The sequence below is a fragment of the Nyctereutes procyonoides genome, unplaced genomic scaffold, assembly GCF_905146905.1.
Source record: "Nyctereutes procyonoides isolate TBG_1078 unplaced genomic scaffold, NYPRO_anot_genome, whole genome shotgun sequence".
NCBI classification, from domain to species: Eukaryota; Metazoa; Chordata; class Mammalia; order Carnivora; family Canidae; genus Nyctereutes; species Nyctereutes procyonoides.
Window position 1 is genome coordinate 11,172,578 of NW_026575037.1, and position 26,133 is coordinate 11,198,710.

At 43.3% G+C, this 26,133-nt stretch overlaps 2 protein-coding genes across 5 annotated transcripts; one reads left to right on the forward strand and one right to left on the reverse strand.

Annotated features, from left to right (window-relative positions):
* Positions 1-1,815: 1,815 nt before the first annotated feature.
* Positions 1,816-3,143, reverse strand: LOC129505795 (taperin-like). The gene is made up of 2 exons (XM_055319031.1): positions 2,419-3,143; positions 1,816-2,170 (listed from the first exon to the last, which is right to left on the reverse strand). Exons 1-2 carry the CDS (start codon positions 3,141-3,143, stop codon positions 1,816-1,818), a joined length of 1,080 nt encoding a protein of 359 aa, XP_055175006.1.
* RNASEL (ribonuclease L) lies at positions 2,105-25,446 on the forward strand. Of its 4 annotated transcripts, none has more exons than XM_055319360.1 (7): positions 2,105-2,183; positions 4,954-6,626; positions 14,804-14,889; positions 16,101-16,306; positions 17,573-17,705; positions 20,391-20,524; positions 21,234-23,918. In XM_055319360.1, exons 2-7 carry the CDS (start codon positions 5,150-5,152, stop codon positions 21,370-21,372), a joined length of 2,175 nt encoding a protein of 724 aa, XP_055175335.1. In that variant the 5' UTR covers positions 2,105-2,183; positions 4,954-5,149; the 3' UTR covers positions 21,373-23,918. The 4 variants fall into 4 exon arrangements, 3 of the variants coding, with proteins under 3 accessions (XP_055175335.1, XP_055175336.1, XP_055175337.1); XM_055319361.1 differs by having other exon boundaries at positions 2,106-2,183; positions 4,921-6,626; XR_008663647.1 differs by lacking the exon at positions 2,105-2,183 and adding an exon at positions 20,670-20,827 and having other exon boundaries at positions 4,927-6,626; positions 21,234-21,362.
* Positions 25,447-26,133: the final 687 nt, after the last annotated feature.

A 26,133-nucleotide genomic window follows, 5' to 3' on the forward strand; every position in this document is an offset into this window, starting at 1 on the left:
ATGCCCTGGCAACAGCCTTGATTCAAGTGCAAGTGCTAGAGTTTCTAGCTATGCCAACTGTTATGCCTGGTCTACCCTTCTTGCTGCTCCTTTGTTTATTCTTTTGGAACTCTGCTTTATGATCACTTGGGTCCAGCACATTCTTGTTGAAGAAGAGCTTCTCATCCGTAAAATGTTTATTCTCACTCTTAGCTAATCCTGTGGCCTTAGGATCTCGCAGTTTTCTCACTCTTAGAGCTAATCCTTGTGGCCTTAGGGATCTTTCTGGTCGAAAGAAGGGAACAGTGAGGACACTGTGTCCCAATATCTAACATGTGTGAAAAGGGGAAACCAAAGGGACAGAGAGGGGCATCCTTATATTTAGCCTTGGCCTAGGTTCCTCTGCATGTTTTCCAACTTGGTGTCTGCCCCCCCCCCCCCCCCCCCCCCCGCCCAAATTCTGTGCCTGCTTAACTCTGCTCTTGGTGGTGACTCCTTCTCCAGAGTCTGGAGCTCCGGACTCAGCCTCATGCCCGGGGGCCCTGTAGGCAGTGTGAAGTCTCCTCCTACCAGGACAGTTGTCACACTCTACATGTCTCTTGGGCCACTCCTCCTTGATTTTTCTGGTTCAAGATAGTCAGGAATTTGTCTCCCTAGCAACACTGTTTTGTGCCCAAGATTGCAAATCCGAGAAAACCACCAAGGAGCCGACACCGATGCAAGTACATGAGGGTTTATTAACAAGCTTGAGCTTGGGTCCAAGTACACCTGACATAACGGAGCAGGGACTTGGACCCTGAGGTGGGTTACAGCTGGGTTTTTATGGGCTGGTCTAGGGGTAAGGTGGGGTTTTTCAGTAAGGGTGTGGGAGTGAGAATCTCCAGTAAAGAGGTCTCACAAGCTCTTGCTTCCTTATTCCGATAAGGGCGTGCTTTTAATTTTGCCTGTAGCCGGGGTAAGGTAGAGTTCAGTACCCGGTCACAGTGGCCCGGTCACAGTGACCAGGTACTGAACTCTACCTTCAGATGGCTGCTGAAGCTACAATGGCTGTACTTGTGCCAATGTTAAACTTGAATGGCCCTAATTTTCATGGCCTCCACAACTGGATATTCCTTGAGGACAGGAATATTTCCCATTGTAGCATTCAGTACACAGTAGGCATCGCAGTGCTAGAATGGCAAGAACAGAACTTCTAGAGCAGGAAGGAGTCTTAAAAAAAACATATGACAAAAAAAAAAAAAACATATGAAACTCAGCATAGCAAAACCATCCGCCCCACCTGCTGCCACTCCCCAGAACTGCCACAGTGCTGGCTGCGGGACAGGGTCCCTCACTGTGAGCCCAGGGCCTTTCTGAGGAGGCCTCTGAACCTCCAGGACAGAGAGTTGAGACGGTTTGGTAGTGAGGGAGCTTGGGCTCTGGGTTGGTGTAGTTTCTGGGAGCTTCAGTTTCATCATCATCAGGATTGTTAGGGCTTAACTGGGGTCCTGTCACTTACAGAGCAATGGGCAGGGCGCCCCGCACACCGCAGGTGATGTCCCATAAATATTGATTAAGCACTCATTTGCCTCAAGAAGGCAGGAGCACTGGGTGTTACACTATGTTAGCAAATTGAATTTAAATAAAAATATATATTTTTTAAAGATTTATTTATTTATTTATTCATGATAGAGAGAGAGGCAGAGACACAGGCAGAGGGAGAAGCAGGCTCCATGCAGGGACCCTGACACGGGACTCGATCCCGGGACTCGATCCCAGGACCCCAGGACCGCGCCCCGGGCCAAAGGCGGGCGCTAAACCACTGAGGCACCCAGGGATCCCTAAATAAAATATTTTTTAAAAAGGAGGCGGCAGGGGATTTGGAATAACGTGGTCAAGATGACGCTGGAAGCTGCGGCCTGGAAGCCTAAAGGGCCAAACGTTCAGCTGGGTCTTGGCCATGGGATCGGCCCCTGCGGCCAGAGCTGAGGCCTCCCCGTCCTCCCAAGGGTTAACTGGGCCGTCAGCTCCGCCCCGCGGTCCTGCTCCCGGCGGCCGCTCGCTCTCCCAGCTCCTCCCGGCTCCTCCCGGCTCCTCCCCGGTCCTCCCGGCTCCTCCCGGCTCCTCCCCGCGGCCTCGGCGACCTCGGAGAGGAAGTGCTTTCGGGCTGGCGACAGTGTTGGGCGGCTGAATGCTCCCGAGGGGAGAGCGTCTGAGTGTAGAAGGTGAGAGGGGCACGAAGGGGAGAGCTGGGAGAGCTTGAGAAACCGCTCCCCCTGCGGGCTCCGGGGGGCTGCGGGCTCTGCAGAAGGAGGGGACCCGGGGGGGGCTCCGGGGGGCTGCAGGCGGGGGCTCCGGGGGGCTGGGGGCTCTGCAGAAGGAGGGGGCCCCGGGGGGCTGCAGGGGGGTCTCCGGGCTCTGCAGAAGGAGGGGGCCCGGGGGGCTGCGGGCTCTGCGGGCGGACGGGGTCTCTGGGGGGCTCCGGGCTCTGCAGAAGGAGGGGGCCCGGGGGGCTGCGGGCTCTGCGGGCGGACGGGGTCTCTGGGGGGCTCCGGGCTCTGCAGAAGGAGGGGGCCCGGGGGGCTGCGGGCTCTGCGGGCGGACGGGGTCTCTGGGGGGCTCCGGGCTCTGCAGAAGGAGAGGGGTCCGGGGGGCTGCAGGGGGAGCTGGGGACTCCGGGCTCTGCAGAGGGAGAGGGCTCCGGGGGGGCTACAGGCTCTGCGGGCTCTGCGGGCTGCGGGGGGCTGCGGGGCCGTCGGAGGGGCGGCGCGGCGCGGGTCCAAGCCCCCTGGCTTTGGCGGGTGCCGCTGCTCCCGGGGAGGAAACGAAACTGAAAACGGGCTTGTCCGCGGGCGGCTGTCGCTGCGCGGTGCCTCCGCTCGGGTGTGTTCCCTGGCGGCGTCTCGGACCTGCTTCCGGGCTCCGCCCCTCGCCCGAAGGCCGCGCGGCGCGTCCCGCCCCTGCAGCGGGAGCTCCTCCTCCGCGCGCTGGCCTCGGCGCGCTGCCCGCGGGGTGACTGCAGCCCCGGCTCTCGGAGGGCGGGGCCTGGGAGGCGGCGAGCGGCGCGGCGAGCGGCCCGGCGCGGGCGGACGGTGCTCCCGGGCTGTGTCGCAGGCGCGGGGGTACAGAGGCCAGGGACGGTTTGGGGCCCCGCAATGCCTGAATTGCGGCCCTGTTGCTGACATCTGGGGGGAACGCCGTTGCACTCAGCACCACCGGGCCCCCCCTTTGTGTAGAGTGTGTGTGTGTGCGCACAGGGATGGGGAGAGAAGGAATTGCTGAATTTTTTCAGGAGGGGGTATTAGTAAGTCTCTCATTTATTGAATGCCTAGTATTTGCCATGCTCTGCACGCATGACTGCATTTATTGTTGCCCCCTTTTGAGGGGAACAGAAACTTGAGAATAGCATCATGTGACACCATTAGGAAGTTAACAGTCTGAGGTTAAATGGCCAAGATTTCAAACTTAAAATCTTGTGAGATTGGAGGCTAAGCTCTTTCCATTGTTCTTATACTACTTTGAATAGAAGCGCATGTGCGGAAAGAAGGCGCACAGAGCCTGGGATGCCCTGGGAGGGATCAACTTTCCCATGTGTAAGAAATGCAAATTGACACAGAACACTTTTTTTTTTCTCCTGTAAATGAAGTTTTTTTTTTTTTTTTTTTTGAGAGACCATCTATTTCTAGTAAGAGTGTGTTTATATGACATCGGAAGAAATTTGTTAACATAGGTGGAGAATTTTTAAAACAATTATATCCTTTTGTTACTGGACAGAGAACCAGTTCCAAACTCAGGTTTGGTGGCTGGCTCCTCAAAAATCCGTATTCGAGAGGCAGGTGGTGGTGGGAAAGGAAAGGTTGCTTTATATAGGAAGCTGGCAACCTGGGAAGATGGCAAACTAACATCTCAAAGAGCATCTTCCCCATCCAGAGAGAGGGTTTTAACAGGGAAAGGTATGGCTGTTTGCAGGAGCGGCAGGGGCCCAGATAGTTGTCCTATGTCAATATGACCCTCAACAGGCATGTTGGATTACGTGGCAGCTGTATCTGATTGTAGTCAGGCCTTCTCTTCTGAGAAAATCTGGTCCTTCCCTCCTCAAGGCCGGTGGTCTCAAGGAAATCTCAAGGAAAGTAAGCAAGTTCTGCTACAGATCAAGAGACTTAGGTCAGCAAGCAAAGAGTAGATAAGCTTCAAGCAAATCAACATTTAAGACCTGTTGGCATGCTGTTACACTTTGACCAGTCATTCAATTCTTGGGAGTCTATCATAAGAAATGTATTATAACATTTAAAATAACAAAATAACCTTTAGAAAGCTGAATTTACTGCAACATTATTTAGAGTTGTTTGAAAATTCTAATTTTAAAAATCTTGTTTAAAAATTGTTTTTAAAAACTATTCAGTAATAGGGAAACAAAACAACTGACTGGTGGCATATTGCATAGCCATTAAAAGTGTTTTAAAAGACTTTGTGATAACATAGGAAATTATTTATGCTATAGCATTTAATGAAAGAAGGCAGGATATTTATACAGTATCCTTTACGTAGCATAATTTTAACTATTTTTTAAAAACTCATAGAAATATACTAAAATAGGGGCACCTGGGTGGTTCAGTTGGTTCGGAATCTGACTCTTGTTTTTGGTTTGGGTCATGATCTCAGGGTCATGAGCTCAAGCCCTGTGGTGGGCTCCATGCACAGTGCAGAGTCGGCTTGAGATTCCCTCTCCCTCTGCCCCTCCACCTGCTTGTACTTTCTCTCTCTCTAAATAAATACAAAACATTTTAAAAAGAAATATACAAAAATATTAACAATACCTGTTTCTGGGTGGTGGGACTAGAGGGTAATAATTTTCTTGTTTTTAATTTATATATGTTTATAATATTCTATAGCAAAAGTTCTATATAAATAAGTAGATATATTTTGAAAAAGTTACTAGTAAAATTAATTTTTCTAATTCAGATGCTTTCTCACTGTTATAAAATTACAAAACAGCGCTCTCAACTCCAGGTGGAATGTCAGAAGACTCCCAAGAGTATTTCCTTCCTCGTATTGCTGGTCCATAGCCAGATAATCCTTGTTTACCCTTATAGTTCAAAAGCTCCAACTCTCTTTGATCAAGTCCCAAGGAGATCAATTTTCATATTCTCAAAGAAAAGGCACAGAGTTGTAGCCAGTGATAATTACCTTCATGGAGACCAAGAGCCATAACAACCTTCAGGAGAGACCTACACCCTCCAGCAATAGGAGGACATCAGTGGATGGCAATCAGTTGATCCAAGCTATTAAGAAAGAAGACATTAAGCTGATCCAGCAGTTGCTTGAAGAAGGGGCTGATGCCAACTTCCAGGAAAAGGAATGGGGCTGGTCACCTTTGCATACTGCGGTACAAATCTGTCGGGAGGACATTGTGGATCTTCTGCTTCGTTATGGTGCTGACCCTTTTCTGAAGAAGAAGAATGAGGCTACTTCCTTCATCCTCGCTGGGATTGTGGGAAATGTGAAGCTGCTCAAGCTTTTCCTTTCTAAAGGAGCAGATGTCAATGAGTGTGATGCTAATGGCTTCACAGCTTTCATGGAAGCCGCTGTGAAATGTAGGGTTGAAGCCTTAAGATTCCTGTATGAGAATGGGGCGAATGTGAATTTGAGTCGAAGGACAAAGGAGGATCAAAAGAGGCTTAAAAAAGGAGGGGCCACAGCTCTAATGGATGCTGCCGAATATGGACATGTAGATGTCGTGAAGATCCTCCTTGATGAGATGGGAGCAGATGTCAACGCCTGTGACAATATGGGGAGAAATGCTTTGATTCATGTGTTTAGGAGCTCTGATGGTAGAAACATGGAGGGCATCATTCGCCTTCTGTTGGACCATGGGGCTGATGTCAATGTGAGGGGAGAAAAAGGGAAGACACCCCTGATCCTAGCAGTGGAAAAGAAGCACTTGGGTTTGGTGCAGATGCTTCTGGAACAAGAACATATAGAGGTTGATGACACAGACAGTGAGGGCAATACGGCTCTTTTGTTGGCTGTCCAGTACGGACTAGAGGAAATTGTTAAACTGTTATGCAACAAAGGAGCCAACGTGGACTGTGGGGAGCTGGTTATGATAGCAAGGCGCAATTATGACAGCTCCCTTGCAAGGCTGCTTCTCTCTTATGGGGCCAGAGAAGATTGGTGCCATCCTGCTGAAGACTGGAAGCCTCAGAGTGCCCGCTGGGGGGAGGCCTTGGAACATCTCCGTAGAATATACCGCCCTATGATCGGCAGACTCAAGATCTTTATTGATGATGAATATAAAATTGCTGACACATCCGAAGGGGGCATCTATCTGGGGTTCTATGAAGGGCAAGAAGTAGCTGTGAAACGATTCTATGAAGGCAGCACATGTGGACAACAGGAAGTGTCCTGTCTGCAGAGTAGCCGAACAAACAGTGACTTGGTGACATTCTATGGGAGTGAGAGCTACAGGGACTGTCTGTATGTGTGCCTTGCCCTCTGTGAGCAGACACTGGAAGAGTACTTGGCCAACCACAGAAGGGAGGTGGTGGAAAATGAAGAAGACAGCTTTGCCCGAAACGTCCTCTCATCTGTATTTAAGGCTGTTGAAGAACTACATGTGCTGTGTGGATACACTCACCAGGATCTGCAGCCACGAAACATCTTACTAGGTGAGTCCCCAATTTTCTCTTAGATATTGCAGGGTCTTTATTTACAAAAGGAAAGGATTTTCATTACCGATAGGAAAGGAGTAGAGTAAATGTGGATTATTCAGTTTGAGGATGAATGCGACAGATTCATGATTCTAGTGCTATCTCTCCTGCTACCAGGTATAATCCTTACCCCACATGGAGGTCACAAATGCCAATGGAATACCGAACTAACCTCATATTTCCTTTGGCAAGTACAAGTATGAAGGTATGTCTTTGGATGGAGTCAGCCCCGATATTTGAATTCCTAAGGTAGCCTGCGAGTCAGAGAATCCTGAAGGTGTGTTCCTTCAGGCAGGATGGTAGTCACTGTGAAACTTAATGGCAAAACCAAGGTCAAAATTGGGCATGCCAAGATAAGATGCAACACAGTGAAATAGACTCCAAGTAGACAGAACAAGCCAGCACCCACTGGCCTACACCAAAAACAAAATAAATGAAAACAGCATTAAAGGAAAGAAGCAGAGCTGAGTGTAAAGTCCCAGGAAGCAATGTGGTGCAGTAGAAAGAGTCTTGACTTTAACCACTGTAGGGAGGCTTGCAGCCTAGTCCTGCCAACTTTGTAGCTTCACAGCCTCAAACAAGTCACTTAGGTCTGTGAGCCTTCGTTTCCTCATTTAAGATGGATAATACCTCCTTCCTAAGGTTGTTATGAGGTCTAAATCAGTGTTAGACAGGTTACCTGTATGTTGTAGGTGCTCAGCAAAGGCCAGGTACTTGTCTAGAGGGCTAAGCAGAAACAGACACCCAATCTACAGACGTGCACTGAGAGTTAAGGTAGGTGTAAGAGAATAAGACAAAAAGAGGTTTCAAGGAATTAAAAGGCAGAGAACAGTGTAAGGTCCTGGACAAGACTTGGAAAGAAGTAGGTATACATGAGAATACTACTGGAATATGGCCTTTAGTTTGAGGACAGGTGCTTCCTGGTTTTAAGCAACTTTGTTGGGGAGACTGATATGTGCAGCTCTACAAAGTGAGGCAGAGTCATCTAGAGGCAGCCAAGGGCAGAGTTCTTTCCAGTTCTAACTTCTGATTTTGATGCAAAAGAGGCATATATCATGTTCTAAAGAAAAATTACTGGTTACCACCATTTCTTGGGAATTTCTGGAACCACCTCTTCTATTCTTAAGCTTGAACAATAGAAAGTTGACTATATTTCTGCCTCAAGGTGGTGAACCTAACACATACTACAGACTGTTCCATGTATTAAATCCCTAAAATGATGGGGAAAGATTGTTAAATGAATTCATGGCTGAGATTAAAACAACAAAAGAAGTTTTACAGGACAAAATCTTTGAGGAATCATAAAGAGACTGAACACAATAGGATAGGATTAAAGGACACAGGAGCCCAGGACAAAAGCAGGATGCCACAGCTAAATATAGCTCTTAAAAGTGGGAATAGTGCAAAGAAGTACCACTCAGGAGTAATGGAAGCCAGAAGCAGGAGAGGACAAAAGACCAGCTAACAGGCAGATTGCTTCATCAGTAGAAACTAGGAAGATCACACCCTGTGCATTTCCCACAGACAGGTCTGTCTGTTGTCATACCGGGCTACTACTTGAGATACTGGATGGTTGATGATCTCAAGAGAAACAAAGAGCAGTTAAATCCACAAGATTTCTGCCAAAGCACCTTCCTAAGTGTCATATCTTGCTTATCACCAAGTTTCACTGAATAAAATGCAAAGCAGAAGTTGTGACAACTGCTTCCATCTCTCCCTTGGGTTGGATGGCATTAACAGAAGCAACTCAAAGGGTATCAGGGATTCTCAACTGCAAAGTAAGCTTTACAGTCAAAAATCACTTACGGTATTTATAAAGTGCTGATACCATGAAAAAGATTCATGGAATAGAACTTACACCCAAAGAAACAAAGCTAACTGAGTGTGTTTCCTATGGTTGTTGAAACAAATAATCACAATACTTGGTGGCTTATAACAATAGGAATTTATTCTCCCACAGTTCTGGAGGCAAGAAGTATGAACATCAGTTCCCCTGGCCCCACATCACATGTTTGCAAGGCTAAATTCCCTCTGTAGGCTGTGGGGCAAGACTGTTGTTTGCCTCTTCCCGCTTCTGGGGCAGTTAGTATTCCTTGGCTTTTGACATCACTCCAATCTCTGCCTCTGTAGTCATATTTCCTTCTCTCCTGTTGTCAGATCTCCCTTTGCCTCCCCTGCATATGGATATGTGTGATTGCATTTAGGACTCACCCTGCTAACCCAGAATAGTCTCTCCTATTTCAAGATTTCTTTTTTCTTTTCTTTTCTTTTCTTTTCTTTTCTTTTCTTTTCTTTTCTTTTCTTTTCTTTTCTTTTCTTTTCTTTTCTTTTCTTTCTTTCAAAAGAGAGCATGAGCAGGGAGAGGTAGAGTGAAGTGAGAGAGAATCTTAAGCAGGCTTCCCACTCACCACAGAACCTGACACAGGGCTCTGTCTCACGACCCTGAGATTATGACCTCAGCCTAAATCAAGAGTCAGATACTTGACTGACGAAGCCACCTAGACACCCCTGTTTCAAGATTCTTAATCACATCTGCAAAGTCCTTGTGTGTGTGTGTGTGTGTGTGTGTGACTATATAAAGTAATATTTGCAGATTCCAGGGATTAAGACGTGGGCATTTACTTAGTTTGCCATACTAAGTAACCACAATACTTAAAGTAAGTATAATTAAAAAAAAAAAAAAACAGAGAACAAAGATAGGTTATTTCATCCAAGAAGCAAAGATAAGCTTTGTGAAAAAAAAAAAAAACAAACAAATAGAGAATTTGGAAATTTAAAATATAATTGTTTAAAAGTTTAAAACTCAAGACTAGATTGAAGATTAAATTAGTGAGCTAGGGGATTTACCTGAGAAATTCCTCTGGGAAATAATAGAAAAGCATAAAGATGGATAGGGAAAATGGTCTAGAAGTCAAGAATTAGATCCAGAAGTTCTAATAGGCATTCCAGGGAGAAGAAGAGAATGACTTTGAAAAAAATAGTTGAGAATGTCCCAGAATTATAGATAGATATAGTTCTCTTATTGAAAAGACTCACCAAGAACTGAGGATAAGTAAGGGAGAAACCCCATTGAGTCACATCTTAAAGGAATATCAGAATATCAAGGGAAAAAAGGGAAGGAAAACTTCAGAAGCTCCCAAGAGAAAACAAATTACCATGTAAAAACCAGAATCAGAGTGGTACGAGACTTCTCTCATCAGCAACCCAAATACAAAAAGAAGGAGCTGATAAAAGAGAACTTATCGAACAGCTGAATAGTAGTACTCCCCATATGTTGAAACCCTGATCTCAATATGATGGCATTTGGAGGTGAAGCCTTCGGAAGGTGATCACATCATGAGTGTGGAGCCCTCATGAATGACATCAGTGCCTTTTTTTCATTATCAAAAACATATTTTTAATTTTTCCAGCTTTATTAAGATAAAATTGACACATAACATTGTGTGAGTTTAAGGCATACCATGTGATAATATAATATACACATATGTCGCAAGATGATTTCCACAATACAGTTAGCTAACACGTTACCACATATAGTTACCACTGTGTGTGCGAGTGGTAAGAACTTTTAAGACCCACTCTCTTAGCAACCTCAAGTATACAATACAGTATTGTTAACTATAGTCACCATGCTGTACATGACATCCCCAGGACTTAATCATCTTGTAACTGGAAGTTTGTACCCTTTGACTCCCTTTAGCCATTTCCCCACCTCTACCACTGGCAACCACTAATCTATTCACTGCTTCTATGAGTTTAGTTTTTTTTAGATTCCACATATAAGGGAGATCATATAGCATTTGTCTTTCTCTCTCTGACTACTACTAAACTACTACTAAGCATAATACCTTCAGGGTTTATCCATGTTGTCATAAATGGCAGGATTTCCTTCTTTTTTAATGGCTGCACAATATTCCGTAAATATATACCACCTTTTATTTACACATCCGTCAGTGGACACAGTGTGCTTCCATGTCTTGGCTAATATATATAATGTTGCAGTGAACCCGGCAGTGCAGATATCTCTTCAAGATAATGATTTCATTTCCTTCAGATATGCTTTTCTGCTTTATCTGTTCTTAATCTTTGAGAAACCTTCATGCTGTTTTCCACCGTGGCTGCACCAATTTACTACCCACAATACACAACGGTTCCCTTTTCTCTACCTCCTCATCATCTCTTGTTATCATCTGTCTTTTTGATAATTATTCTAACAGATATGTGAGATAATATTGCATTGGAGTTTTGATTTGCATTTCCCTGATAATTACTGGTATTGAGCACATTTTTATGCACCTGTTGACTCTGGAAAAAATCTATTCGGGTCGTTCGCCCATTTTTTAGTCAGAGTATTTGATTTTTGCTATTGAGTTGAATGAGTTTCATATGTATATTTATTCCATATCAGATACATGATTTGTAAATATTTTTTCCATTCTATACAGTGCCTTTTCATTTTGTTGATGATTTTTTTTTTTGCTATGCAGAAGCTTTTAGTTTGATGTAGTTCCACTTGTTCAATTTTGCTTTTGTTGCTTCTGCTTTTAGTGTCAGATCTAAAATATTGCCAAGACCAATATCAAGGTGCTTTTTCCCTATATTTTCTTCTAGGGGTTTTATGGTTTCAGGTTTTACATTGAAGTCTTTAATCCATTTCAAATTGGTTTTTGTGAGTGGCATAAGATAGTCTTCTACTTTCATTCTTTTGCATGTAACTATCCAGTTTTTCCAACCTCATTTTTTTTTAATAAATTAATTTTTATTGGTGTTCAATTTACCAACATACAGAATAACACCCAGTGCTCATCCCGTCAAGTGTCCCCCTCAGTGCCCGTCACCCATTCACCCCCACCCCCCGCCCTCCTCCCCTTCCACCACCCCTAGTTCATTTCCCAGAGTTAGAAGTCTTTATGTTCTGTCTCCCTTTCTGATATCTCCCACACATTTCTTCTCCCTTCCCTTATATTCCCCTTCACTATTATTCATATTCCCCAAATGAGTGAGAACATACCTCATTTTTTGAAGAGATTATCTTTTCCCTGTTGAGCCTTCTTGGCTTCTTTGTCAAGTATTGGTTGACTGCATATGTGTGGATTTATTTTTGGGCTCTTGATTCTGTTTCATTCATCTATGTGTCTGGTTTCATACTAGTACTGTACTATTTTGATTAATAGGTCTTTGTAAAATAGTTTAAAATCAGGAAGTATGATGCCTCCAGCTTTGTTCTTCCTCAAAATTGCTTTGGATGGATTTGTGCCCTTATAAGGAGAGCTAGATGGCTATCTTTCTACCATATGAGGATATAGCAAAGAAGATGGCTGTCTATAAACCAATATGAGGGCCCTCACCATGAACCCAATCCTGTGGACAGCCTGAGCTCAGATTTCCAATGTTCAGAGCTGTGAGAAATAAATTTCTGTTGTTTAAGTCACCCATCTATTGCAATTTGTTATAGCATCCAGAACTAAGGGAACAAATTATTACTGTTCACACATGATTCAAAATAAATACGTAATTTTGATTAAAATGTTATTAACATATATTAGTTTCAGGTATACAGTATAATGATTCAACAGTTCTGTACCTTACCTAGTGCTCATCACAAAAGTGTACTTTAATCCCCATTATTTCACCCATTGTCCCACCCACCTCCCCTGGAAACTTCCCATTTGTTCCTGTATTTTAAGAGTCTGCTTTTCTATTGTCCCTTTTTATCTTTATTTGTTCATTTGTTTTGTTGCTTAAATTCCACACATGAGTTAAATCATTTGGTGTTTGGCTTCCTCTGACTTATTTCACTTAGCATTATTATATTCACTTAGTATTATTATACTCTCTAGGACCATCAATATTGTCACAAATGGCAAGAGTTCATTTTTGATGGCCGAGTAATATTCCATTGTGTGTATATGTATATCTTCTTTACCTCGGCTGCTTCCATATCTTGGTTATTGTAAATAATGCTGCAGTAAACAAAAGTATGCATATGACTTTTTAAATTAGTGTTTTTGTTTACCATATGATCCAGTAATTCTATTTCTATTTTTAATTTTTAGGGGAACTTCTGTACTGTTTTCCACAGTGGCTGCACCAATTTACATTCCCACTCATAGTGCACGAGGGTTCCTTTCTTTCCACATTTTTGCCAACACTTGTTATTTCAGGTCTTTCTGATTCTAGTCATTTTGACAGGTGATATCTCATCATGGTTTTGATTTGTATTTCCCTGATGATGACTGATGCTGAGAATCTTTTCATGTTCTGTTGGCCAGTTGTAGGTCTTCTTTGGAAAAATGTCTGTTCGGGATCTCTGCACGTTTCTAATTGAATTATTTGGCTTTTTTGCTGTTGAGTTGCATATGCCCTTTATACATTTTCGATATGAACACATTATCAGATGTGTCATTTGCAAATATCTTCACCCATTCAGTAGTGCGTCTTGTTGTTTTGCTGATGGTTACCTTTGCTGTGCAGACGCTTTTTATTTTGGTGTAGTCCCAATAGTTTAATTTTGCTTTTGTTTTCTTACCTGAGGAGACATATCTAAAAAAAAAAAAATGCTCCTACAGCCAATGTCAAAGAAATTACTGCCTGCTTTTTTCTAAAGGTTTAATGGTTTCAGGTCTCACATTTAGGTCTTTAATCCATTTTGAGTTTATTTGTGTGTAAGAAAGTGGTCCATTTTCATTCTTTTGCTTCATTCACCATTTGTTGAAATACATTTTCTAAACATGTAAGGCTCCTGGAAGAGTTTCTACCAACAGCCACGATATGAAAGAACTGCTAGAGGATATGCATAAGGAAGGGGACAGAGAACCTGAGAAAATACTTGTAAGTGACTTATAAGAAGCATAGAATAAGCAAAAAATTAATTGTCTAAGTACCCTAAATATGTGTTTTTAAAATTTTTTAAATGAAAGTTTAGTTTTCTATTTATTTAGTGAACTTTTTAATAAAAAAAATTATCACCTTAGATGATATCACTCTGGTGGGAATGAGGATGAAGAGGTTCCTGATTCATTGACACCTGGTTGAAGTGGGCTGATTGTATCCTAACTCTGCCCATCAACTGTTAATAGTCTGATTTTGTAAGTACAGAAACTAAGAGTAAGAGTTTAACATTTTTATAGCGCTTGAACAATGTCTATTGAAACCAAAAAAAAAAAAAAAGAAGAAGAAGAAGAAGAAGAAAAAGAACCAACTGGGGCTTGTTAAAAAAATCAAGTGTTAGAAGAGGTGTGAAGTGTTCCATGAGGCACTTGCAAATTTAAGTAGCAGGGGACTCAAAGTGGTGGCCACAGGGAAGGGGATCTATTAGTTGGAATAGCTGAGAACAGTTCCGTTCCTGGTTTACGGTCTGCTCCCCGTCTCCCCCTTCAGCCTCACTGCAGGCTTTCCCTCATCTCCAGGCCCTGGGACCTCCTTTCTGGCAGAGTAGAGTTTTCTCCGTTCCTGTTGGGAATTCCTGTCTGGAATTCTCTCTTCCTCTGCTCCATTCCTCCATACAAATTCTACCAATCTTCTCCAAGTGTCCTGCCTTAAGGAGGACTTCTCTCCCACACACAGCCCTGTGGCTCTTGTTCTGCACTTCCAGAGGGTTCTGTACTTTCGGTTAGCATTTTTAAAGTTGCAATTAATTTTTACATTTCTCTGTATAAGTATTCACTCTGTAGCTATTTCCTTGCTCAGAGACTCAGGATTCCATAGGATCTGTGCGGTGTTTTCTGCCTTCATGGTCATTTTTTCTCCTCACTAGACCCCTGTTGAATGATTTCATGGGTTCATCTTTGTTAGGCTGTGGGCTTCCACTCATCTTTGATATTTAAGTTCAGAACAAAAGGGGTTTGAGAATCACAGTTGGCCTGACCATCATCCTGCCTGGAATTACCCGGTTTTCTTTTTTATACTCCTTCAAGCCAGAAGCAGAGCCACTTCTTGGCGAAATTTAAATCTTGCCCTTGGCAGATACTGAATAGGTCCAATGACAGTGCACGTTACTGTCTTGAGGAGTAAACAGCCATGCAGATATAAGCTTTATTACTGCCTTCTTCAGAGATAATATTGCATTGTGGTACCTATGTAACTACAATATGAAAAGAGGATTTTTCACTGCTTCTTTACAAACTATCCCTTAGATTCCAAGAATGCTGTTTGCCTGGCAGATTTTGATAAAAGCATCAAGTGGACTGGAGAGACACAAGAAATCAGGAAAGATCTAGAGGTAATTTCTACCATTAGTTTACTTTTCAATCTTTCTGCTTCCTTATTTGTTTTATTCATTCTCTTATTTCCTATGACCAATTAAATGTTATTTTTATTTTAACTGTTCTAACTTTCAAGGCATTAATTATCCCAGTGCTCACTGCCTTTACTCCCTTGCAGACAATGGCATTTCTCTGGGTTGCTGTGGCTTCTGTCTGTATCTCTTTGGGTCTCTCTCTTCCTCCTCCAGCTAGGTAGTAAATTGAGCATGGCACATCCCTTCTAAAATTACCTCCAGGAGGTATGTCCAAATTACCTCCAGAATTCCTGCAGGAGGTATTTCCTGCCTGAAGATAAAGCAAATGGGATTTCTTTTTCCATTCCATTCCCTTCAGACTTGTGTGCTAAACTCCAGGAGGAACAGATATTAAGGCCCTCTGGAACACATAGGAGGGATGGGATTGATCCCCAAAAAGACCAATCTTGGCCACAAAGGCTAAGAGCCGGAAATTGCTTGTTTCTCCTGGGAGGAGACAGCAGAAACAGAGCCTGACCCCTGCAGACCAAAGCTTCCAGATTGACTCTGACCTTGCCAGGGCAGCTTTGTCCTGGGGGGTTCTCCAGGGTGCAGATCTTTCAACCCCCGGGGCAAGAGGTCTCTATGCACATCCAGCCTTTGCTGCTAAAAGGCTCTAGATTTGAGCTCCTTCCTTGACTGGTTTCTTGCCTGCAGTAGGGAAGTTCAGATGCTGGCCTGCTTCTTGGCCTTTCTTCCCTGCCATGGCCTAACTCCCAGGGCTGTCACTGTGTTCCCCTGGACCTGGACTAGCTCCTTTATCTGCTGCCTGACATAGTCCTGACCCAAAGTCCCAGTTCCAGCTAGAGTCCTGGCATTTCCTTTGTTTAAAATATTTTTCCTCTCCTCTGTTGATCGACATTCTATCTATACTTTAAGGTCTAGCTCTAATTCCTCTTCCTTTAAGCAGTCTGCCCTGTCAACTCTGTCCTGGGATTATCGTTTGTTCCTTAAACCTAAACTATGGGTTTATGTATAAACTATATACTGTCTTGAAGGATTCTCCAAGGAGAACCTATGTCTTCTCTCCCTAACGAGCCTGTGGACCCCTTGAAATTTCTCCCACTTTCCATTTGATTATAACCTACACTGCATCCTCCATACAGAGCAATAATTCAGAAATACCTTTGGCTTGATTTGTGGCTTTCCTGCAGGCCCTTGGACTTCTGGTTCTATATGTGGTGAAGAAGGGAGAGCTCCCTTTTGTGACACTGAAGACACAAAGTCATGAAAAAATAATTCAGCTTTCTCCAGATGAGGAAACTCGGGACCTCATTCATCATCTGTTTAACCCTGGAGACAATGTGCTGGAGCACCTAAGTGGCCTGCTGGGTCATCCCTTCTTTTGGAGTTGGGAGAAGTAAGTAAAACTTGATGGCATATTCCAGGCCTCCAGAAGGGAGACAATGAGTATATTAGTCATGATATATGTATGTATACAAATGATAAACATAAGCATATATATACACATATATATATATTTAAAAGATTTTATTTATCAATTGAGAGCAAGAGAGAGATTGTGTACATGTGCATAGGAGGAGCAGAGAGAGAGAGAGAAAGGATCTTTTTTTTTTTTTTTAATTTATGATAGTCATACACAGAGAGAGAGAGAGAGAGGCAGAGACACAGGCAGAGGGAGAAGCAGGCTTCATGCACCGGGAGCCCGACGCGGGACTCGATCCCGGGTCTCCAGGATCGCGCCCTGAGCCAAAGGCAGGCGCCCAACTGCTGCGCCACTCAGGGATCCCGAGAGAAAGGATCTTAAGCAGATGCTGCGTTGAGCACAGAGCTTGACATGGGGGGCTCAGTCTCAGGACCCTGAGATCATGACCAGAGCTAAAATCAAGAGTCAGATGCTTAACAAACTGAGCCACCCAGGTAACCCTACATATTTAATTTTTTTTTTAAAGGAAATAGCTCATGCAGTATTAACGCTGAGAATTCTCATGATCTGCCTCTGCAAGCTGGAGACCCAGGAAAGTCTGTAGTGAAATTTAGTCCAAATCCAAAGACCTAAAAGCCAGGGACACTGATGATGTGGATTCCATTTAGGGTCTGAAGGCCTGAGAGCTGGGGGCAAGAGAAGATTGATGGCCTAGTGAAGCAATCAGACAAGGGGTGAAGTCCATCTTTTGCCCTAAACAGGCCCTCGGTGGATTGGATGAGGCCCATCATTCACATTGGGGAAGGTGATCTACCTTACTGAGTTCACCAATTCAAATGCTAATCTCATCTGGAAACACCTTACAGATGCACCTAGAATAATATTTAATCGGGGCCCCTTGTGGCCAAATAAGTTAACACGAAAAATTAACCATAGTGGAAAGGTGGTGTGGGAAGGGGTCAGGCTGAGAACCAACTGACCCAGGCTCTCCTCTCAGTGTGACATTTCCTGGCTGTGTCTCTTTGGGGCAGTGACTTAACCTCTCTGGATTCTGGTTTTGTTTTTTGAAGAGCAGAGAGAGAGAGAGAGAGAGAGAAAGGTGCCTCTGCCTCCTCCATCACACAGAATTTTTAGAGATACAGTTTTATGACTTTTATAAAAAAAAAACCAAAATGTAACATTGTTTTTCTCTCTGAAGAGGGCAGAATGGAATGACCATGATAATTCTGTCATCCTTAGCCGCTATAGGACGCTTAGGGATGTTGGAAATGAATCTGACATTAAACAGCGATTGCATAATAGCAGGATTGTCCAACTACTGCAACTTGAAAATTCGGAATGTTCCAGAACTTTTGCCCGGTGGACTTCTGAGGTATGAACAGTTCCTATGCTCGTCCCAGCCCAGGAGCGTTTTCCTTTCTTAGGGTTCTTTCCCTCCACGTTGGTTCTAAGAGAGGCCTGGCCAATAATCCCATTACTGTTGTGACCAAAGCAGCTGATTACATGAGAGTTTAACCCAAGTAGCTGCTCACAGTGAGGCTTCTCGATCCAGGGAGGGATTGGCTGCCCCTGATGGCTGAGTCTAGCCCAGCTCTGGACAGCCACACGTACACTTGCATTCTGCCTGAGAAAACATCCCATGAAGAAAAGATCTTCCAAATTCCTCCTCTTCAGGAAAGGGTCCATCTAACTTGAACTAAATAGAGTAAAACAGAAAAAATTGGTCATCATCTCGATCTAGTAGTCAGTGCTATCGGAAATTGCATTGTTTTTAAAGATTTATTCATTTATTTTTAGAGAGAGAGAGAGAAGGTAGGAGAGCGGGAGACAGAGACAGAAAGAGAAACTTCAGCAGGCTCTGCGCTGAGTGAGGAGCCTGAGGCAGGGTTCTGTCTCACAAGTCTGAGGTCATGAGCTGAAACCAAGAGTTGGATGCCTAATCAACTGTGTCCCCCCGGACGCCCCCCAGAACTTTCATCATTATTACTTAGCAGACATCTGTCAAATACTGGTTACCTGCTAGACCCATGCCAGGCTGTGGGCATGCGAAGAGGAGTACCCATGGCATGGCCCATTGTGGGGGCCAAGAGCCCCACAGAAACATTGACTGGGTGAGATGCATGCTGAGCAGCCCAGAGACTGTGCAGAGCACTCCAGAAGAATCCATAATCCTCAGGTCTTTAACTGAGACCAACAGCTTCCCTATCCTATGCCCAATCTAGGACTGCTTCTCCCACACCTCTTTGTTTCTGGGTCTCATTTTGCTTTCCTTCCCTCATTTGCCTCTAGATGATACATCACACTCATACGTGCTGCCGTGGTGTCCATCTTTCCTGCTACCCTGTAGATTCCATGAGGGTAGAGACTGTTGTCTTGTCCGCTACTGAATTCCTGACACGGAGTAGCTGTGCCATGATTCTGCTAAATGCATGTCTATAAAACTTTGGCTAAAACTTAAACTTGCGGAAACAGAGAAGTCTGAAACCAGAGCAGATGACAATAACAGCTGACAGTTCCGTAGTGCTGACTATAGGGCAGTTAGAGTTCTCAGGACTTGATGGCAGTTTCCACAGTTAATCCTTATAGCAACCCCTGAGCTAATTACCTCCATTTCACAGAGGGGCACATGGAGGCGTAGACAAATCATTTTTTTCCAACGGTACAGAGCCAGCAACAGAATCTGCAGCTGGGCTGCAGTCTGGCTGCGGAAGCCGTGTACTAAAGCCACTCACTGCATGGAGCTATGATGCCACCAAGGCCACCAGCTCATTTAATTGCCGAGCATGTTGAGATTGAGGGGTGTGACCTGAAATAGCCAGGACTAGAGAGGCAGAGGTTGGCGGAGCTGTGAAGGAAAACCCATTCTTTTGTTTCTCAGTTTGTCAGTTCTTTCCCCTAAACTTCACTGACTTCTACTGAATTTTGACTGACTTCAAGTCTTATCTTTTTTAGTCCCATTCGAGACTTGGATTTTCTATATAAGATTTTATTTATTTATTCATGAGAGACACAGAGAGAGGCAGAGACAAAGGCAGAGGGAGAAGCAGGTTCCCCACGGGGAGCCCGGTGCGGGACTTGATCCCAGGACCCCAGTATCACAACCTGAGACAAAGGCAGACGCTCAACCATTGAGCTACCCAGGTGCCCTGAGACTTGGATTTTCTGTTGATTTTCATGACTTGCCCATTTCCATGGTCATATATTCAGCCTAGTGGCAGCAGCACGGAGGAGCCAAGTTTCCCAGTGTGGACTCCTGCCTCCTCTTCACAGGCTACTCCCTCCCACCACATAGACATTGCTCAGCCCTTTCGCCAAATGCTTTGCATGTGGCACGTTTAGTCGGTCTCAGCAGGTCTTCACTAGGGTGGTCTGGTCACCGGTTCTCTTTCTGAGGGAACCTCTGGCCTCATGGTTGTTGCTTGTTGTTCTCTTATTCCAAATGCTTTCTAAATATGACAGCCATCTGCAAAGGTGCAAGCACAAAGAGAAAGGCATTGACTTGAGGGAAGTGGCTCTGGGACACTTAGAGGCAAGGAGAAACATGAAACCTTTGGAAATAAAATTCAAAACCAATCCAAACAAAAACAACCACGCTCACTTTGGCAATGGCTATCAGGTCTGATGTTAGTCTGAATGATCCTCTTTCAAGGGGGAAATGCCATCAATTACCAACTTGGACAGGTGGCCCTGTCCAGGCCTGAGGTGCCTGGCCACAGGGATAAAAATACTGTGTAGTATGAGGAGCAAATTTCCTAGTATAGTAACCAAAGAATTTCTAAACCATGTTTCAATATTTTGAATTTCTCATGAAAACAGTTCACTTGGAAAATAGATACTGGATGTAAAGTTACTTATAATCCCACATTCAGACACAACTACAGTTAGCATTTTGGTGTATAGTATTTACTTCTATTTGCTTCTTTCTATTAACTTGCTTTATTAATTAGTGGTAGTTGGGTGATGTATTCAATTTTGTATTTTGCCTCTTTGTATTAGCATCTTGTGAGGATTTATTTTGTGTTGCTACCACAGTTTTGCATTATGCTTTGTTTTTTAGATTGACAAGTATGTTATGACTGAAATGAATAAGTTTTATGAAAAAAAAAGGAATTTCTATGAGGATACTCCGAGTGATCTGTTAAAGTTCATCCGGAATTTGGGAGAACATATTAATGAAAATAAAAATAAGAAGTAAGTATTATTTCTGTTCCTGTAAGTAAGAGGTGAAATGAGGATGATTAAAAAAAATCCCATTTTAAATTTATATCTGCTATTCGTTAGAAGAAAATGTATTTTGATGAAATGAAAAGTAATTCCTTCCTTCTGTTTGGAAAAGGACCCACACAAGGATCTTACAATGAATGATGGACGTGCCTGGCAGGTTCTCATCTTTCTTTCTCACTTGTGCCAAGGCCTCTTGAACAGGAGGGTAGTGACTCCCTTGTGGGAAGAAATGCAGGGGACTGGACAGCTGGATAAGGTGAAGGTAGTGCTGTAAGTGTCTAAAAAGTAGAGCCGTGTTGGTAAAATCAGCTTTAGCTGCCCAAAATGTTAGCTGTAAACTCACAACACAAAACAAAACACAAAAAAAAAAAAAAAACAAAAAACAAAAACAAACCTTGCAGTTTTGAGGGTTCTTTTGGATTTTGGAACTGTAGATAAGAGATTGTGGAACTGTTTCATTTCTGTGTTATGGATGATGAAACTGGGGTTCACAAACATTAACCTGCCAATTAGTTGAAGAGTGGTTAGGAGATGAATCTTGTTCTCTCAGATTCCAAATTCCTTACTTGCTCTGCTCCAGAAATTGAGGGAACAAAGAGATCTCTGGGCCCAGATGCTATAAAAGGGGAAGATAATCTGGGGGCAACCATGCCAATATGTTTGTGTTTCATTTCAGGATCAGGTTGATAATTGGAGAACCTTCCCGGTATTTGCAGATGAAATTTCCTGATCTGGTCATCTATGTCTATAAGAAACTACAGAACACGGAATACAGAAAGCATTTCCCCAAAACTCACAATCCAAACAAGGACTGATGTAATGGACGTCAGCCCTGAGTGGTGGCTGAGGCTTTAGATTTCAGGGAGACTTTTTAGCTGTGTGATCTTGAGCAAGTCCCAAGTCTCTGGGCCTATTAACTAATCTGGTGGCTTGCAAGGATGAGTTAGAGAGCAGATGTGTCAGGTCCTGACACAGTTCCCAGTATTCCCCACATGTTGATAGCAAAAAAAAGCATATGCCCAAACTACCCCTGCCACTAAGTTCTTACAGGTAGAACTTAATGGCAGGAGCTGGGGTAAGGGGCATCCTGCTAAGACACCTCTTGTCAGGTGCACCAAAGGATGCCTAGGCCTCTAGTTCTTGTATGTTTTACATTGATTATCTTATTTAATTCTCCCAATGACCTTGCAAGCTAGGATTTATTATCTCCATTTAAGAACTGGCAGATCTCATGTGCCTGAAGTGCCTGGCTGGCTCAGTTGGTGGAGCATATGACTTTTAGTTTTGGGGTTGTGAGTTTGAGCCCCATGTTGGGTGTGGAGATTACTTAAAAATAAAATCTTTATTTTTTTTTAAAGATTTTATTTGTTTATTCATGAGAGACACAGAGAGAGGCAGAGACAGAGGGAGAAGCAGGCTCTGTGCAGGGAGCCCGATGTGGCCCCGATCCTGGGACCATGGGATCATGCCCTGAGCCAAAGGCAGATGCTCAACTGCTGAACCACCCAGGCATCCTCAAAATAATCTCTTTAAAAAAGAGAGAGAGAGAGAGCGAGAGAGAGAGAGAAAGAACTGACAGACCTGAGACTCAGAGAATTTGACTTACTTGCTTAAGATCATACAACTTTTACAGAGCACTGTATAAATGTGTGTCGTGTTATTGTTATCTCTTGTTTGGTCACCTAGTGACTTGGGCACTGCCTAGCAAAGTGTCTGCCACATGATGATGTTCAATAAATATTTGCTGATAAATATTCATCTAGAACTGATAGACTTGAGACTCAGAGAGTTTGAACTACTTGCCTAAGATCATACAACTTGCACAGAGCACTGTATAAATGCATGTTGTGTTATTGTTATTAAGCTAGAATTTAGTTACTAGCCCAGGGGTCTTCTGGATGGATCCCAAAAGGAATATGTCAGAAGGACTCTGGGAAGTTCATTCATTCATTGACTCCACTTATTCATTCATTATTTGTGGAACACCTAGAATGAGCCTAGGCACTAATTTTATGAATTCCATTCCTTCTAGAATCTGTACTGCTTTTCCATGACCTTATGGCAGTAGTTCTCAGCTGGAGACAGTTTTGCCTGTTAGGGGCCATTTGGTCTGGGGATGTTTTTGGTTTCAAATCTGGAGATAAGGGGGTATTATTGGCATCTGGTAGATGGAGGTCAGGGATGATGCCAAATATTCTATGATACATGGGATAGCCCCCCACAAACATAGAATTATCTAGCCTAAAATATCAGTGGTACCAAGGCTGAGAAGCTCTGCCTTAAGCGATTGGGACACTTCTGAGCTGACTTGGGGCCCACGACCATGGATTACGTGGACCCCCTCACAGAGGAGTAACTTGGATTTGTTTTCTTGCTTTTGAATTTGTAGTGAGACAATTCCAGTGTCATCTCCCCAGGAAGTCCCCCCAAATGCCCTCACTCTCCACTGGCTCCAGAGAGAGCCAGTCCGAGTGCTCTCTCTCTGGCTCCCTAGCACCATAGTCACATCAGAGCATGCTTCTCTCCAACTTAGCATGCTTCTTCTCCGCTGGAATGTAAGATCTTAAGGGCCTATCTATCTATTTATATATACATATCTATATCTACATATATATATACTATATATATCTATATAGCAAATGTTGGCCTAGCAAAATATCGGCCATATAAATATTCACTGAAAAAAGAATGAACCATCTTCATACATGAATAATAATACTACCGTACATTATACTGGTGCTTTATGATCTATAAGTTACATCTACATATTTTCTCTTAGTTTTCAAAACAATCATGTAAGGTAAGTGTTGTTATCCTTATTTTGCAGATGAGGATAGAGACATGTTGATTTACTCTAATACATAGCTAGGCAGTATCACTGTCTTGATTTGCACATATTTTCTGGCATTAAGTCTGATGTATTTTCCACTTATCCTCATTATGGTGGTCAAGGTGGAAGTTTGTAATGAGCAGGTCTGGGGGAAAAAAGCAGTATCTTAGGTTCTTTCTAAAGAGATGGTAGTCTGAACTAGGTGTCACTAAATGAAGTCAAGAAGTGTTGGAAGTTACACTAAACAAAATTGACACTGTTATCTTCCACTCTCACCCATGATTGCATGGATCATTTTCTCTTTGTTTAAAACAAAAACAAAAAACAAAGTACTGGGAGAAAGAAACTTAAGGCTGTTCTATAAGGTTTTAGGAGCAGGAATATTGCTTTAGATTTTAAAATTAAATTTTGGTTTTCTGATTTGTAGTAATTACCTGGATATGGCAATCAAAATGCCCATTTGTAAAGCATATTCAATAAAATTTGGAATCATTATATTAAGTCTGATTTTCTGTAAATGATATTTTCACTATAAAGAGGAGTGATAACTACAATAGGAAATACTCAGGGATGCCTGGGTGGCTCAGCGGTTGAGTGTCTGCTTTCGGCTCAGGGCATGATCCTGGAGTCCTGGGATCGAGTCCCACATCAGGCTCCCTGCATGGAGCCTGCTCCTCCCTCTACCTATGTCTCTCTCTTTCATGAATAAATAAATCTTTTAATAAATAAATAAATAAATAATAAATAAATAAATAAAATACTCAATAATTCCTGGGTAAGTTTTAAGAAAGGGCATCTTGCTCTTTAGTAATGGGAAAAGAAGCCTATTTTCACCCTCTAGTAATTCTGGAACAATAGGCAGCCTGGGTGTCTTTGTAGAGAGGAAAGGAAGAACTGATCATTTTACCCTCTACTTTGATTCTCTGAAGGTTTCTGTGGACACTGCAAATATTTCTCATACAGTCATCATTATCACAAACATTTGATCGAGTTTGTAGCTCATGTTAGGTATTATGTTAGGCAAGGTGAGTCTGTGCCTGGGCTTGTCAAGCAGAAGTGCCAGTTACATAGAGAAGAGGGGAGATTGCCCACCTAGAATGTATTGGATAAGCAACATAGGAGAGAAAATTGTAAAAGTAGCAATCATCAACACCTACTGGTTCCCAGTGCCTAATGCTTTTATAGGGGCAGCCTGGGTGGCTCAGCAGTTTAGCGCCACCTTCGGCCCAGGGTGTGATCCTGGAGACCTGGGATTGAGTCCCACGTTGGGGTCCCTGCATGGAGCCTGCTTCTCCCTCTGCCTGTGCCTCTGCCTCCCTCCCTCTCTCTCTCTCTGTCTCTCATGAATAAATAAGATCTTTTTTTTTTTTTTTTTAAAAAAAAAAAGGAACCTAATGCTTTTTATACATGACATCCAGAAACACTCAGGACAATTCTATAAGATGTAATCATTCCTATTTTATAGAAGAGGCAAGTAATTTGCAGAAAGGATTGATAAGTTGCCTAAGTTCACCTAAATGGTAAGTGGAAGATCCAGGATGCAAACCCAGGTCTATGAGTGCCTAGGGTGTGGTCTTGCTGGAGTGCCAAAGATGGTGAATTTGGCCAGGTTGGGTGATCATTGTGAGTAGGAGTTATTGGGGCTTTCATCTGTTTCTCCCAGTGAAGCCTAGGTGGTCAGAGTTACCCACGACCTTCATAGCACCAAATCCAAAGGTGCTTCTCTGTTTTCATCAGCCTAACAGCTGGCTACTCTTCTGCTTTGTCACCCATCCTTAGCACCATACTCACTTGCTTTTTCTCCCCACTGGTTGCTCTTCCACAGTGTCCTTTGCCAGCTCCTTTGCTGGTCATCCTCTAAATATCGAGTGTCCCTGACTTAACCCTCAAACAATTCACTTTTTTCCTTTCTCCTTAGGTGATCTCTTCAAATACCATCGCTAACATCATCATAAATCGGCAGATGATATCCATGTTTGAAAATTCAGATTCCATCTATGGATGTTACCATTATTTACCTCATTGCCCCCATATTATTAGTCATGTTTGATTATTTTTTCCACCCCACCCCCCAAATATCGAATCGATTAAGTCTAGTTGGTTCTCCCCCCAGAATAAATCCCAAATCTCACAACTTTTTGGGTTCACTGCCTGGGTCAAACCACCATGATTTTTCATTTAGACTGAAGCACAAGCCTCACAACGGACTATTGGGCTGCCATACTTGTCCCCTTATAATCCTTCTCCCACAAAATGATCTTGGAAAAAAAGAAATAACCAGATTAGGTCGCTTCCCTATCTAAAATCCTCCAATGACTTTTCATTGCAGTTAGGATAAAGCCCAAACTGTCACCATCACATACAGGGCCCTGAACTCTGTGCTCATTGCTTTCACTCTCCTGTCTTGCCTCCTCCCAACCTGGCTTTATCTCTGTTCCTCCAGAATGCTGACACCATTGCCTCCTCAAAGGCTGTGGCTTTTGTGATCCCCCTCTGCCAGGAGTTTTATCCTGCAGACCTTGGCATGGTAGCTCCTTCTCATCCACTAGGCCTCAGCTGCTGTCCTTTGACGGGCCTTCCTTCTCCAAAACTGTTGTTCACAACAGTCATTATTTTTGAAGACATTATAGCACTAATCACGATCTGAAATTCTCAAACCTATTTATTCACATTAAAAAAACACCAACCAACTTCTGCATCATGAAGGAAATCAGGAAAATCCTATCAGGAAATACCTGGCATCTGC

Bases quoted from the DNA above. Each gene is read 5' to 3' on its own strand.
- RNASEL (XM_055319360.1), top strand. From the start codon at position 5,150: ATGGAGACCAAGAGCCATAACAACCTTCAGGAGAGACCTACACCCTCC. The intron at 17,706-20,390 runs GTATGAACAGTT...TTTGTTTTTTAG, and splicing joins TTGCCCGGTGGACTTCTGAG to ATTGACAAGTATGTTATGAC. The intron at 20,525-21,233 runs GTAAGTATTATT...GTTTCATTTCAG, and splicing joins AATGAAAATAAAAATAAGAA to GATCAGGTTGATAATTGGAG.
- LOC129505795 (XM_055319031.1), bottom strand. From the start codon at position 3,143: ATGTCAGCAACAGGGCCGCAATTCAGGCATTGCGGGGCCCCAAACCGT. The intron at 2,171-2,418 runs GCCCGCAGAGCC...TTCTACACTCAG, and splicing joins GCCCCCCAGAGACCCCGTCC to ACGCTCTCCCCTCGGGAGCA.